The sequence below is a fragment of the Muscardinus avellanarius genome (genome assembly GCF_963383645.1).
Source record: "Muscardinus avellanarius genome assembly, chromosome: 8".
In the NCBI taxonomy this organism is placed as follows: Eukaryota; Metazoa; Chordata; class Mammalia; order Rodentia; family Gliridae; genus Muscardinus; species Muscardinus avellanarius.
The window spans coordinates 104145366-104161631 of record NC_137794.1 but is presented as its reverse complement, the minus strand read 5'-3'; the positions used below and the strand labels follow the sequence as shown (position 1 = coordinate 104161631).

Below are 16266 nucleotides of genomic sequence, written 5' to 3'. Positions count from 1 at the left end.
CTTAGTCCTTACTGGACCACCTTGAGCAAATCACCTCTCTTCGAAGAAAGTGGAAATAATGATAACATCTCCCTATAGCTACTTCATTTTTGGAATAAAATGGGATTCTATGTGAATACTCTACACTTTACTGCACTGAACCAAAATGTGAAGATAAGTCTATAGCTCCTTCTGTGTGGCCACTTCTTACAAATTCTCAAATATTAATATATTAGGGACAGAAACATGATCATTTTCTTATGGTAATCTTAGAAGTAGGTCTTCTAAGTTTTGGATATCGATATTGTGCATAGATCTTAATAAAGCTATTTTGATTTTTAATGAGACAAATGTGATCCTTAAATAGTAATTTTATGTGTGTTGGACATACTGGCACCAAAGTATTCCTTAGAAATGATCTTGGAATAATTATTTACTTAGCCTATTAGGTTAGCCTTGGTTTTAAAAGCCACATGCCACCAAAACAAAGTAGTAAGAGAATACAAATGTGATAGAAGATTGAGAAAAAATAATAAGGATAATTTTCAGTGTGTTGTAGGGTACCGTCCAGATTATTCTGAAAAATTAACTTTAAAACAATCTTTATCAGTCAATATGTAAGTTTACTTGCTGTATTAAAAGATTTTCTAGCTCTATATGTGCTTTCTGAACAAATCATGTGCTTATGGAAAGGAAATATATTTGTTTACTCCTCTGGCAAATTAACAGTAAAATAACATTTACTTCACAGGTTGAGAGTGTTCAACCAGCTAGAAGATGAGCTGAATTCCCATGAGCATGAACTGTGTTGGCTGAAAGACAAAGCTAAGCAAATTGCCCAGAAAGATGTGACCTTTGCTCCTGAACTCGACAGGGAGATCAACTGCTTAGAAGTCACCTGGGATGATACCAAAAAGCTAATTCATGAAAAGTAAGTCAGAAATGTCCTGGTTTTACTTAAATTTACTAATAATTTTGTGACATATTAGGCCATTGTTTATAGATTTAAGGTGATATGATCAAGAGTTGAATATATTTTATTATCTTAGTTGTTACATGTCCTTTGGTAACATTAAAAATTGAGTGCTACAGACCTTTACTGAAGATGCTGTCGTGAGATAACAATTACAGGCGGAATCCAGTGCTTAAAAGTAGCTGTCAGGGGGTTGGTGTTACTCAGTGGTAGAGCTTGGTAGAATGTATGAGGCCCTGGGTTTGATCCCCAGCACTACAAAACGAAAGTAATTGTCAACAGTTATAAAATACTGCAGAGTCCTAAACTTTTATTTTCTTTTTGTTTTGTTTTGTATTGTTTTATGTATTTGTAATTTAGAATTAATTAAAACACACTAAAATTTGTACTGTTATGTAAAATTTTATGAATTTTGACAAACACATACAGTTGTGTTATATTCATAAGTATGACAACAAATTCTGCAATACTATTCTATCACCTGAAGGAAACCTCACACATCTCATTGTAGTTAATCTCTTTCTCTTTGTCCTAGTCCTTGAGAACCACTGATAAGTTTTCTGCATCTATAGTTTTGTCATTTTTCAAAATCACACATAAATGGGATCATATAAGATGGAGCCTCTTAAGTTTGGCTTTATTTAACTTAGCACAACATAGGTACATATAACTTAGCACAATATATATACACATGAGTGTATATGTATATACATATATATACACGCACACACACAAACACACACACACACACACACACACACACACACACACACAATTTATATATAGCTGAATGTTCCATTGAATGGTATATCATACTTTATCCAATAGCCAGTGGATAACAATTGGGTTCTTTCCAGTTTCAATGATGATTATAAACAGTTTTTTTTTCACTTGGCTAAATATTTAAGAGTGAGACTCTGGGTCATATGATAATATATATGTTTACAAAAACTTGCCAAACTGTTTTCCAAAGTGGTTGTACCATTTTGCATTCATACCAGGCAGGTGTGAGATTTCCAGTAGCTCCACATCAGATCTAACACTTGTCATTGTTAAGTGTTTATTTGTTTGGCATTCTAACAGATGTATATAGATACCTCATTGTATTTTCAATTTCTATTTCCCAGATGGCTAATGATACTGAGTATATTTTATGTTACTTGCCACTTAAATATCTTTTTAAATAAAGTACCCATTAAAATGGCCGATTATGGGGATTGTTTTTGTTATTGAGGTCTTTTTACATTATTATACTCCCAATCAAAATTCCTACTGAACTTTTGTAGCAATTGATAAGCAGATTCTAAAATTTATATGTAAAAGCTAAAGACCTTAAATGATCTGTATAATTTGGGGAAAGAATTGGAGGACCCAAGCTACTTAATATCATCATGATTTTGACTAAGTGATAATTATATAGGGCAGTGTAACAAACAGTCCAGAAATAAGCCCATTGATATATGGTCAACTGATGTTTTGCCATGGTGCCAAGGCAATTTAATAGAGAAAGGATAATCTGTTCAATAAGTAGTGAGTGCTGGAACATTCAACCATCTATATGCATTTTAAAAAGTGAACTTGCAAGCATTGTTTACATCATGTACAAAGGCCTCTTAAACAAAATCGAGAGTAGATTGTATTTCACACTAACTATCCCATATTATTAAATATTTTCTGAAATTGCAACTTTTTTAAGCAATTAGTGTTCAATTATAAAACTAAATCAGAATTTTTATATCACTGACCTATTCTCTACATTCAGATTATTTCCATATTTTCTCATAAATAGTTGTGTGAAAATATCATTTTGCCTAAATCTTATTTCACATATCTTTTTTCTTTGGAAAAAAATACTGAATATACAATTCCTTGCTCAAAGGCATTTTATTACTATAATCAAAAAATATTTATCTTGACAATTCTCAGGGGATTGGAATCAATGAAAACTTTTACACTCAAATGGAAGAGAAAATGCTCCTGTGTATTTTAATTATTGAGCTGTGTTTTTATTTACTTTGTTTCGTTGTCGCTTTTCTTCTTAACTCTAACATATCTCATTGTGAAATCAGTGCAACCACAAAAAAAATGTAAAGAAACAAAACATTACATTGGTGACTCTTCTAAGAAAGTGTGAATTGCCAAGAACATGTGTCACTTGTCATTTGTCATTGAGTTCACAGATTTTATTTTAATGCCTGGCACACTCTTTATCCACGGAGAACCTTGTGGACATTGGAATGAAGTCATATTAACTAGCAACACTATTTTTACCTCAGTGGGGATAAATGTGGCTTTCTCTTCGTTCCCACCTCTGTCTGTGCACACATTCATGTAGTACCATCTCAGGTCCAATTATAGGGGATTCTTTCTTTTCCCAACACATGACTCTAAGTGGTATATTTTCTCTTATCTTTATAGCCAGGGCCAGTGCTGTGGACTTATAGACTTAATAAGAGAGTATCAAAACCTGAAGTCAGCTGTGTCTAAAGTCCTAGAAAATGCCAGCAGTGTCATTGTGACCAGAACCACTATAAAAGACCAGGAGGATCTTAAATGGACTTTTTCCAAGGTAATATTCAAAGATTTTCTTTTTTACTCATAAAGCAAGTTAATGAGTTTTTCTTTCATTTAATTTGGATATAACTTCTTCTAATAGATCAACCTTTTTTCTAATACTGATATCTTAGAATTCTATAAAGTGATCATTATATATAAAATATTGCTAATTTCTGCATAAAGTCAACCACATATTAAATTTCTTAGAGGCCAATGGCTGTAACTCTTGACTGATTGCTGATTGTTTTATTAATTAAAAATATTTATATCCACAGCATGAATCTGCCAAGAATGAAATGAATTATAAACAGGAAGAGCTGGATAAGTTTACCAGTAAAGGCAAACACTTGTTATCTGAGCTAAAAAAAATCCACAGCAGTGATTTTACCTTAGTGAAAGCAGACATGGAGAACACAGTGGACAAGTGGCTAGATGTAAGAGCATCCCCGGGAATGTGTGAACAGTTTAAATTGTCATGTTTCTCAAACTTCTGGGAAAAAGATTTTCCAAGGATTTGAGTTGCATTTAGAACTTTGGATGCTAAATGAAAAATGATAATCTAAAGAAAAATTGCATTTACATAAAGTTTAGAAATATTTTAAAAATCCCATTATTTTTTAATTTCTAATGTTTCCCCCAACTTCAATCATAAAAAAATTATAACTGATCATTTTTCTTCTCAAAACCCTGGAATTATGGATAAGAATAGAATAATTTAAAAGAATCATATAGAATGTTAAACCATAATATATAACAATTTAAAGTGATAAAGATATGTTTTTGCATTGGAAGGCATTGGACTTAAGAGTTTATATCCTTGAGTTTCAGTCTTGCTCTGCCATTCCCAAGCTATGTGGCCACAGAACAAGTCACTTGGTCTTCCTGGAACTCAATAGATCTATCTGTAAATATTTTACCTTTTCTTTCACCTCAAAAATCTAGTGGTTTTCTTACCCCCTATTATCAATGTCTAGATTTAGAAGTTTAGGCTGGCCATGGTGGCGCACGCTTGTAATCCCCGAACCTGGGAAGTGGAGACAGGAGGATCGCAGGCTTAAGAGACCCTATTTCCAAATAAAAATATAAAAGAGATCTGGGAGTGTAGCCCGGAGGTAGTAGGGCTTCCAGGAACCCCAGTAACACCAAAAAAAAAAAAAAAAAAAAAAGTTTAGCCTACAACAGATTACCTTATTAGTAAGCTAAATTTGCTAAAGTTAGATACTGATGTCTATATATCATTTGGGGACTTCAGGAAACCCTATATGCACTGTCTTGATAAAGATTATTTATTATTATACATAGTCAGTAATACTTTTAAAATGCCCACTTGGTTACTCTCATGTGTATTTTACTTATATTATCAATATGCTCAATTCTAATGCCTATTTTTATACCTCAGCATTACTAATTAAGCTACTTATTATGTTACTTTAGAAAAAATACAGAAGGAACTCAATCCTGTTGAATTCAACCTTATATTGAGTTATATTTTTGTAGATTCCAATAAATCTGTCATTAGTATCCCAATTTATAATCCCTGTTGTCATTAGTATTATAATTTCCAAATGAAATTTAATATTTCAGAAAGGGCAGAGGTATATCTCAGTGGTAGAATTTCTGCCTAGCATGTATGAGGGCTCTGAATTCAATCCCCAGCACCACACACACACACACACACACACACACACACACACACACACAATAAAAAAATAAAGAAAGGAAGAAAAGAGGAGGGAGGAAAGGAAAGAAGGGAAGGAGGGAGGGAGGGAAAGTGGGAAGGAGAAGAAAAGATAAAACAGACATTGATGCAACTCTTACAGTGACAGAAACATTCTATGTATCAGTTATCATTTACTTTAATTAGGTACACTAATTAGATTACAATAATTTTTTGTAAACCTTTGCTGTTCTGAATATAATTTTCTAATTAAGAAAGCAGTGCTGGGGAATGCGTACTGTTAAGTACTATACTATTAGTGATACGGCTTCTGCTTTCTATCCAGGTATCAGAGAAAATTGAAGACAACATAGAGAGGCTGAAGGTTAGCCTGTCCATTTGGGACGAAGTACTTTCGAGTAAAGAAGAGATGGACGGATGGTCAAACAGCTCTCTGCCACAGCTGGCTGAAAACATCAGCAACCTCAACAACAGTCTCAGAGCTGAGGAATTTATTAAGGAATTTGAGGTAAACTGACAGTACTTACATATGGAGCTGGGGGTGCAACATTGCCTAGAATATTAGATTGTATTTTCTTCATTCTTTTTTCAGAGAGACATGAGTTTTATAAGATTCTTAACTGTCTTTTGCTATTTACCCAAATTTGACTCGTTTCTGGTTAAGAGGCTTTATTTTTACATTTTTAACATTTTTTTAGTTGGGGTTCCTTACTTGACGTATTAAGAGAAAAATCAAAGTCCATAAAATATATAATTTTCCCATTCTTCTGAGAATATGGCACCTTTCTCTTTGAATTGTTTGTGATTTAGTACCTGTTTTCTTCATTCAAAAACAAACAAACAAAAAGGACTGGGCATGTTGGTACACTCTTATAATCCCAGTACTTGGGAGGCTGAGACAGGAGGATCAACATTCAAGGACAGCCTCAGCTACTTAGTGAGGCCCTCTGCAATTTAGTGAAACCCCATTTCAAAATAAAGAATAGAAAACAGAGCTGGGAATGTAGCTCAGAGGTAAAATACCCCTGGGTTCCATCCCTAGTACCACAAAAAGGAAAAAAAGCGAGTCTGTTCGCTGTGTCCTTACAGAGTGCTACTATTATGTTTGGTGCTGGGTTCTTCACTTCCTGCTTGGAAATGGAGAAAGACGAGACAGAAGTGAAGGCTCTCAGGAAAAGTTTCTGACCTTCAAACACTTTAGTCATCAATTGATTTTAAACTCCTTTATTCCCATTTATTACTTTCATGTACTGACTCATTTATCAAATTCTTAATGATTGCCTATAACATATTAGGAACTATTTTAGACCCTGAAAATATAGTAGTAAACGAAGTCCCTATCCTCATGAAATTTGCATTATTTACATTACGATTTAAATTATATGCAAAATGTCAAAAGAGTAACTTGCTCTGATGAAAAATAGGATAAGGGGAAATAGAGTAAGAAGAGATAACTGTTTCTCAAAAATCAATTGTATTCTTAGTAAAGGCAAAAGCTATTCATATTGGTTGGGCTCCTGGTGCCCAGCACTGTGCCTGCTGCCACACAGAACCTAACGTGGTAAGTAAATGAATGACCGTGGTCAAAAATATATAGGTTAATGACGGGTATTGTCTAAGCTATTCAGTGCTCTCTGACTCAAATAATGTTTGAGAGATTTTATAATCTAATTTCTAAGAGCAGTCAGAGCTAGAGGGAATTATGTAGAATAAAAGTACAGTCAGGAGAGAACGGTACCGAGACCTCTTGTTATTGACGATGTTTAATTAACATTACAACTCAGATGTGTTTATACCAGCTCACGAGAGTAGATTGCTAAATTTTCATCAATCTTATGGCAATGTTAAATATAATTGTTATTAAAAATTAGGGTGCAAGTAAATGTGCAATCAAATAAATTCTATTAAAACAAAGTCAATAAATGCTCAAAAATTACATTATCTAGGTCCTTGGTAACCCAGTAGATTGACGTATGTTACATCTGTGTTCTAGATAGTAGAGATACTATGGAATGATGTGTGTTTTAATCCACTTTTCTTGTCACTGTGACCAAAACACCCAACAAGCCCAGCTTAGAAGAGTAAAGATTTATTCGGGCTCACAGTTTTGGAGATTCAATCAATAGTCGGCCAGCTCCAAGTGACAAACCACAGAGGCAAGGCACGCTGGGGGGATGCTGCTCTCACATCATGGTGGCTGGAAGCAGAGAGGGCAGGAGAGGAGACCAGAGACCCATATAGTCCCCAGGGCCACACCCCAAGACCTACCTCCTCCTCCACACCCCGCCTCTGAACCTTGCTGCCTGGGGACACGCTTTCAACACAGGAGCCATTAGAGGGAAACCCAAGCCAGAAGAGTGCAGCCTCCATGTGGTTCCTCTCCGAGCGCAGTGCTGTTGTGTTTTAGCCTGAAGTCCCGGTACAAGCTGCAGCACTGTTTTAGGGAGGAGAGGCCATTGTTAAACCAGCCTAGTACTACTGACCTCAGACATCCAGGGAACCAGTGTATCCTAAACCACACTGAATACGACCAAGCTCAGGCCCCCAGAGATGGGTGCTTTAGCGAGAGTCTGTGTGGTGCACCAGTCATGAGAGCCAGTGAACTGGAGCCAGCAGCACCTGATGTTACCCTTCCCGGAGCCAGCCAGCACCTGATGGTACCCTTCCTGCAGCGCAGTGATTGTGTGGGTTGGAAGCCTGATTCCGTAATCACCCAGCCGGCTTCTGCAGAGGCCAGGCGGCCTGACAGTGAGGTCCACATCATCTTACCCTGTATCATGTGAGTTCAGGCAGGAGGAAGTTTTTCAGTGTCCACCAAGCATCAAAATGCCATCTTTAAGTTGAGGGGATAATTTGAATGTTCCTTAGAAACTGAAGTTCTTTAGCATCTTTGTTCAATGTAGTTCTTTGTTCTTTTTCCTTTGGTGTGTTACTGTTGGTGCAAAAGGGCGTGGGGGAAATATTATTGTTCCAAGTAATCTGATTTGTGCTTTAAGGTGGTGTGCATTTTTATTTGAAATGTTTCTTTTGTATTACCTATAATGTACAGTTATTAGGCACTCCCTAAGTGTATTTTCTTTGCAATGCTCCTGCAAGGGTTTAACATTGCCATAGTAACTAGCAAAATAGTACTTTTCATAACTAAATGACAGCCCAGTGGAAATCCCCACTGACTCAAGGCTTTGGGTTGGTGTTTAATTTTTTCCAGGACCTTTTATTCTAATAAAAGAGGGTAGGGAGAAAGAGGAGTTCTCTATCTTCCCTCACATTCCAAGTGACCGTTAGTTGTAACATTTTCCACATTTATAAATAATAACATCCCTCAGAAAATGACACTGAGATCCTTGTTTACACTGGCTGGCACTTGGTAAGATACCAAGTGCCAGTTCTTGAAATGGCGAAATGCTAAATGTGATGCATCAGTGTTTTTGATTAGTGAAGCTTTTTCTCTTTTGTCATTTATTTCGGGTAGTCTGAAGTTAAACACAAAGCATTGAAATTGGAAGAATTGCATTCCAAAGTTACTGATCTTAAAGAATTAACGAAAAATGCAGAAACACCATCAGACCTTCAGGTAAGCACTCGATGACTTTTGTAATAGCTGGCATATCCTGGCCTCTCTCTTGTTCTCTGTCTCTCTCAAATATATATAGTCTCTGTTATCATCATAGTTTGTTTGTTTTTCAGCACTGGGAACCCAGGGGCATTATACTTTTGAGCTACACCCCCAGACCTATTTTTTTATTCTTTATTTTGAAACAGGGTCTCACCAAGATGTAGAGGGCCTCACTAAGTAGTTGAGGCTGGCTGCAAACCCTCGATCCTCCTGTCTCAGCCTCCCAAATACTGGGATTACAAGCATACACCACCAGGCTTGGCATCATCATAATTTCAAGCAAACATGTGGCCCTTATGTATGGGATTCAAATCTTAACATCTATAGAATTCCTTGTGCTGGGACTAATAACTTATTTCCAATTCCACTATTATGGGAGTAGTTCTTTTAACCTTACTAAATTTTGGGAACATTATCAGCTAGCTCGTCTCATGGATCATTTTAAGCCTAAACAGAAACAGAAATTAGTTTTATAACTATTGATGTTCTTACCGGTATTTCGATAACGCATTTATTCAATAACTGGATTTGGAAGGGTCACCACTGTCGATGGGAACCATGTTTTGCATGACAGGGTAGTGAGTGGGCCAGCCAGGAAGCCTGGGCTACTGCAGGGCCTGAGTCCTGGAAGCACCCAGCGGGTAGGTCTCTTGGCTGCAGCCACACTGGATTCTGCTTGAGGGTGCTGCTGCCCCGTGCCCTCTATATTTGTTGCTGTTCTTGTGAGCTTTCTCTCCATTGTATTTCTTCTTCCTCTAGTTAAACGCTTTGTACTAAATCAAACAAACACTCAGGATCAGCCAGGCTTTTGCTCTGAGACTGCATGTCTATCACCTGGTACCTTCAGAGGATGATATACGTAACAGCAATGTTAAAAATAAGAGGCCAAAGAGATGCGCTTCATACACCAACTAAAAGAGAAGAGGTGTGTGTGTGTGTGTGTGTGTGTGTGTGTGTGTGTGTGTGTGTGTGTGTTCGTGCGTGCACAGGACAGCTTCTTTAGGCACATGAATGGTCAACAGTTGGACGATTGCAGTAGGAAGACTGAGCCTGGGTTTGGGAAGCAAACTACTCACCTTTTCTCCTTCTCCTTCTCCTTCTTTTCTCTTTCTCTCTTCTCTCTTGACTTGAGAGAAAGAAGAGAGAAGGAGTCCTATGTGTATCAAGGAAGAGACCTGAAAGTACTTTAACTTACCTTGAGTCTAGGCAGAAGGATTTCAGTAGCAATGCCTGAAGAATCGATCACTTGTCCCTTGTGCTTGGCAGGTACCAGGGTCTAGTTTCTAACCCCTGACAGGCAGACCGGGCTACTTGATATGTTTGCCATAGGAGGAATGACTGTTGGGTGTGGCCAGCATCTCAGTTAGTTGTGGGGTAGTGCAGGAGTGTGGCCCTCATCTGGGTTAGTTGTGGGGTGGGTGTGCAGGAGGGTAGCCTCTGACCCAGAACTGAGTCATGAGAGAGGAGGAAGAGCACGCTAAGAAAGCTTTTTGGAGGATGAGCGGACTCAGCAGCAAGACACTAAAGGGCTAAGGACAAAGAAAATACAGAGGTAGAAAAGAGCCTCGCTGCACATCCAGGGAACTGCAGCAAGAGGTCCTGGCTGTGAGGGAGATGTCAGGAAAACTCATAGACAGAGGCTGGTGAGAGAATGAACTCAAGAGAAACTCGGCTGCCAGCTCACAAAGTTGCCCCAGGATTCAGAACTCCTCACTCACCTCCTGCCAGCCCAAGCCCAAGGGGCCAAAGAACGTATGAGGCGGGGAGTAGAAACAGTGAAGCAGAAGAAAGAGACGCTTGGTCCCTTCTACACACAGGCTCCCTGCCCGTCCCTGGCCTGAGCTGGGAGAAAGAAAGAAAGCCTTGACTTTAAGTTCAAAGCTTTGATCACCACATAGACCTGCATCTTTGGATTGTAGAACTGATAGTAGTTTATGTTTTAAAATGACTACAAGTAATTTTATTGGTTATGGAGCAGAGAAGTCAACTCTCCTGGAATACATCATCCCAGTAAGAGAAAACATGTAGTCCCACTGGACGTTTCCCAGGAAATGTAGGGTGCAGGGATAAAATTCCTTTGTCATAAAAGCCGTATAGGGTGTTTGTCCCAAGTGGAGGTTGCGCCTGGGCAGAATCCGTGCGTGTTCCTCAGAGAGTTAAGCACAGGTTTCTGGTCCCTCCTTGTAGCTTGTGCAGGCCTAGCTCTGCTTTCAGACAGTGATCCTCCACGTGCTCCGAAACCTCAGTCAAAATGCCATGTTAGCTCCTGGTGTCAGCTGCGATCCACTCTTGCCGTTTTCCCGTCACTCGATAGGTTTGGCAACTCACACACACTGGTTTTCCTCTTGGAAAAGCGTCCGAGCGCCGGAGCGGCGTCCGTGTGAGGCGCCCGTGCGCTTGACGGAGCTGCACACACACGGAGTTCCTACGGAGTGAGTGTTCCTCGAGTCCTCACAGATCTTAATGAAGTCTTGCTCTGTCTGTAGTTTATAGAAGCCGATCTGAGGCAGAAACTGGAGCATGCCAGAGAACTAACCGAAGAAGCGAAAGGAACCTTGAAGGAGTTCACCGCTCGCACCACACACGTGGAGAAGTTTATCAAGGACGTAACGTCGTGGCTGAGCAGAGTGGAAGAATCGCTGAGGGGCTGCGCCCAGGCTGAGGCGTGTGAAGGGCTGAGGAAAGTAAAGGTGGGTGATGGGCTCTTCTGTGCCTCCCGTGAGAAGTGCGGCCGCTTCTGCTCACCAGGCCCCGTCCCTGCCTTCCCCTGCTCACATTAGCACCCGGAGCAGCCAGTTCCTGAGGCCAGACGGCAAAGCGAGTGACATGTGGAGAACGGATTGCAGGTGTTAAGAAATAGAGGTGAAGGATCTAAATAAAACCAGAAACTTCTGCGCAGGAGCTGTACTTTTATATCTATCTGTGTGTGTTTATGTGATGGGGAGAGAGAGAGAGAGGAGACAGACAGAAAGAGAAAGACACAGAGAGAAACTGGCAGACAGAGAGTACAGACTATAGGCAAAGTATAGGGAAGCTATTGGACTTCCTATTAATTTTCCAACTTGAATGTTAGATGGTTTTTTATCACCTAATTCCTATATGGCCAACGGAACTGCTTTCTTCTAGAGAATGCTACAATTTGGAGAAGTAAAAATATGAGAACCATTTCACTTCCATGTCATCTGTCCAGAATTATGGATGACATTTCTGATCTACTGTCTGTAAAGGATGTGTGTCACCTTGATCTCTTAACATGTATGTTCTGGGGTGTGTGTGTGTGTGTGTGTGTGTGTGTGTGTGTGTGTGACTGGTGATTGAACCCAGAGGCGGTCTACCTTCAAACTACACCCCTCCCATTTTTATTTGTTGTTTTAAATTAGGGTCTCACTAGGTTGCTGAGGCTGGTCTTGAACCTGTGATCTTCCTATCTCAACCTCCCAAGTACTGGATTACGAGTGTGCACCTATTCTGTTCATTTTAATATATATATTCTTACTATACATGAGGCTATATTGTTAAACTAATTACTGCTGCAGTTGGCCTGTGACCCTGAAGCAAAACCCAAGCAGCCCACTGAGGAAAGTGAACGGTGACAGCTTCTAATCAAATAATTAAGCCCAAGATCATGGGCTAAATGCACAAGGATGGCTCTATTTGCTGGACATCCTAGACTATAATCAAATTCTAGCTACTTCCAGAAGCTGTTTGTTACCAAGGAGAACTGGGAAAATTTATGAAAGAGCCAACACAGATCTGTTACACATATTTTTAAAAAAATCCCACCATTTATGTTCTCATGAGTGAATTTCAACAGCATCAAATTCAGATTTAAAAAGAACACTATGGTAAGTGATTGGAGTATTGCTCTTAAATATGATGTCTCTTATTCTGTAGGAGATCCAAAAAGAACTTCAAAGTCAGCAAAGTGACATCAGCTCCACCCAGGAAAACCTCAACAGCTTGTGCCGCAGGTACCACTCGGCGGAGCTGGAGAGCCTGGGTCGGGCAATGACGGGGCTCATAAAGAAGCAGGAAGCCGTGGGCCAGTTGTGCTCCAGAACCCAGGCTGGCCTGCAGGACTCTCTGGAAAAGCATTTCAATGGTGAGCTCTGATGGGCCTTAGCATCAGTAGTTGTTCAGGAGAAAAAGTTCCAACCAAACACTGCCTAGAAATTGCCGGCAAAAGCTTGAGGAAACTTTCCAGAAGGATATCATTGTGAATGCATTTGTGCTTTAAGATTTGAGCAACAGAAGTGTCTTGTTGGGTGCATTTACACTGCCAAGAATTCTTGTCCTTTCTCCCTAAGAAAGCGGGAGTCCACCATTCTGACGATGTGGAAATTCATTTGGATGCTCCACACATAGCTTATGTATGTGGAAAATAACTTCTGTGGTTCAAGTGGCCAGCAGCCACTGCCCAGATAACTACAGGCTCTTAAGCTAGAAACATGTGTCATGATGTGCTTGGATGTTAGAAGAGGCCAGAAAAAGAGACATACAATCCAAGAAATTGCTGGTCCTGAGATTCAGCTTCTGCATAGCTGTGCATATACTCTGAAGTGAATGATAAGTGTCTCTCTAAGTCAACCTGGTAGTCATTATAATTTCCCTAACACCTCGGAACATTTCTCTCTTTGCGTGCTTTTTATTGGTGCATGGTAATCACACTTCATAATGAAGTTCCAAGTGATAGAGACGCACGTGCACGCAGCACTTGGCGAGCTTCCCCTGGTCCTGACCCCTCACTCCTTCTCCTTCCGCGTGCGTGATACTGACATTGGCATTGATAGTTCTGTAGACGTACCTAGCATCATTTGGAGTGTGTTCTTCATCAAGTCTCCCTCCTCTAGACTCCCCGCACCGCTCCACTGGGGTGCCTCCTCCTGTATCTAGAGTCCCTCTTGGATCCCTTATTTCCCTAGCTTCCACATATGAGCAAAAACAAATGCTCCTTCATTCTTATATATCCTTTACTAAATGAAAGAAGCAGAATGAGAAATCAGACATTCCAGGAATACAAATCTCCTTTAGGTTCCTCCTCCTCCTCCTCCTCCTCCTCCTCCTCCTCCTCCTCCTTCTTTTGTGGTACTGAGGATGGAACCCAGGGGCCTTCTACTTCCGGGCTACACTCCGAGACCTATTTTTTATATTTTATTTGGAAACAGGGTCATGCTAAGTTGCTGAGAGCCTCACTAAGTAGCTGAGGCTGGCTTCAAACCTGCGCAATCCTCCTGCCTCAGCCTCCCAAGTCCGGGGATTACAAGCGTGCGCCACCACGCCCGTCCTAGGTCTCTTTTCTGAGATTATTTCTCAAACCTTCTATGAACCATCTTGGCCATAAATCGCGCTACTTTATTTTCTACATCATCATCTTCTTTCTGGAATATTTTGTGGGGCGGGATGGGACAAAGGAAGGCCAGAGATGATTCATTGTGGTAATGATGGGAGGTCATTCGGTGTTTTCAATTAATCCTGATTTTCATTATTTTCCAAAGATTCTATGCAGGAATTCCAAGAATGGTTTCTGGAAGTAAAAGCAGCAGCCCAAGAGTTATCAGAAAGAAGTGGAGACAGCAAAGTTCTAGAAGCCAAGCTCCACGATCTCCAGGTAGGAACACTGGTGTCCTCCTCTTCCCCAAACTCTACTCAGTTGCCTCAAGATCGCACCAAAATCATTTCTTTCCCCAAATATCCTGATTTGAATCCATCTTTTCTTCTTGCCTAACACATACTTTAGCTTCCTAAGTCAAATGGAGACAGGCGGCACAAAAAGTCATCAAGAAAGCTGGAAGCTAGAAAAAGTCTCGACCTCTCTTGTCTCCTTCTTGGCCTATACACTATTCTTTGAATTCATTCAAAATGAAACCTAATTTTATTTATTTTTTATTTTTGGTGCCGAGTATTGAATCCAGTGGCATTCTACCTTCAAGCTACACTTTCAGCCCAATTTTATATTCTTTATTTTGAGACAGAGTCTCACTAAATTGCAGAGAGCCTCACTAAGTAACTGAGGCTGGCTGTGAACCTAGATCCTCCTGTCTCAGCCTCCCAAGTACTGGGAATTTAAGTGTGCACCACCATGCCTTTCTAATTTAATTTTGGTGGCAATAAAAGTACATTTGTAACTATTTTCATTACTATTGTTGAGGAGGATTTATTTATGAAGAAGACATGGTTTATGTCTGTTTTAAGACTACATCTAAATTTTAAGATGAAATATATTCAAATTAAAGTCATGGGTATTGTAGATTATTTGGATTTCATTGACTATCAAAAATATATGAATCCAGGAAGAAGAAGGCCATCATGAAGTGGAGTTAAGAAATGACTTACAGAGCCGGGCGTGGTGGCGCACGCTTGTAATCCCTGCGCTTGGGAGGTGAAGATAGGAGGATCACGCAGGTTCGAAGCCAGCCGTGCTGGCTTAAGAGACCCTGTTTCCAAGTAAAAATATAAAACAGGTCTGGGAGTGTAGCCTGGAGGTATAAGGGTTTCCAGGAACCCCAGTACCACCAGGAAAAAAAAAAAAAAACAAAGAAAGAAATGACTTACAGAAAAATGGGTTCAAATTTGGGTCTGGCCAAATCTTTCAAGTAGCTAATCTGAGCAAAGCACTATGTTAAGTAATGTTAAAAAATATTTTTTTTTCCTTTGTTTAATACTGGAGACTAAATCCAGAGACATTCTCTGAGCTTCACCCCCAACGCTATTTTATTGTATTTTTAAATTTTGAAACAGGGTCTCACTACGTTATTAAGAATCTCACTAAGTTGCTGAGGCCTGCCTGGAACTATCCTCCTGTCTCAGCCTCCCAGTACTGGAATTGCAGGCATTTGCCACAATGCTTACCTTAAAAGTAACTTAAAAAAAAATTAATGCAAACCCTGAGGATTTTGTGGCCCCTTGGGGGGTAAAGTGATGTTTGAAACTTATATTAGAAGCCAGAGTAGGAAGATTATTTTAGTAAAGGAATCTGGTTTTTCAAGAGGCATGATGAATTCAGATGGGGCGTTGTCCCCTCTAAAGCTTGAGCTTAGTGGGACTCCATGTATAAATGCCTGGGTGACAGGTGACATTCTGCTTTGAAGCTCAGGGGAGAGGGATGGCTATTCCAAATTTCTAGGATTCTTTTGCTTTGTGAAATCTGTGCCCATATAAAGATCTCCCAACAAAAGAGCCTTCTTGTGAAGGTTTCATTGACACGGACCAGACTTTATGTGCAGTGCTGTATGTTTAAGGGCCGGGGTAGCCAGTTAGAGTAATGTCACACTATCTCTGTGTATAGGTGGAAACTGGACTGTGTTGGGACATTGGGAATGAGGAGAGGTTGAGAACAAAATCTTAATGAGAACATCCTCTTTTACAGCTAGGTCATATTCTTAGTTTGTCCTTGGTGGTTCTGATGGCAAGGCCAGCCTTGTCCCCAATTAGGAGTCTTTATTCTATTCAGTTATACCCATAATT

General features: G+C 39.7%; 1 protein-coding gene across 3 annotated transcripts in view; it reads left to right on the top strand.

The window, feature by feature from the left end:
• Positions 1–16266, top strand: part of SYNE1 (spectrin repeat containing nuclear envelope protein 1) — a gene marked incomplete at both ends in the record, with an annotated part of 486197 nt that overhangs the window by 197730 nt on the left and 272201 nt on the right. For all 3 annotated transcript variants that reach the window (XM_080699888.1, XM_080699887.1, XM_080699889.1), the window contains 8 exons: positions 731–910; positions 3371–3521; positions 3784–3942; positions 5512–5694; positions 8659–8760; positions 11289–11492; positions 12697–12904; positions 14298–14410. In XM_080699888.1, coding sequence (XP_080556014.1) covers positions 731–910; positions 3371–3521; positions 3784–3942; positions 5512–5694; positions 8659–8760; positions 11289–11492; positions 12697–12904; positions 14298–14410 — 1300 coding nt within the window. The remainder of the gene's footprint in view (positions 1–730; positions 911–3370; positions 3522–3783; positions 3943–5511; positions 5695–8658; positions 8761–11288; positions 11493–12696; positions 12905–14297; positions 14411–16266) is intronic.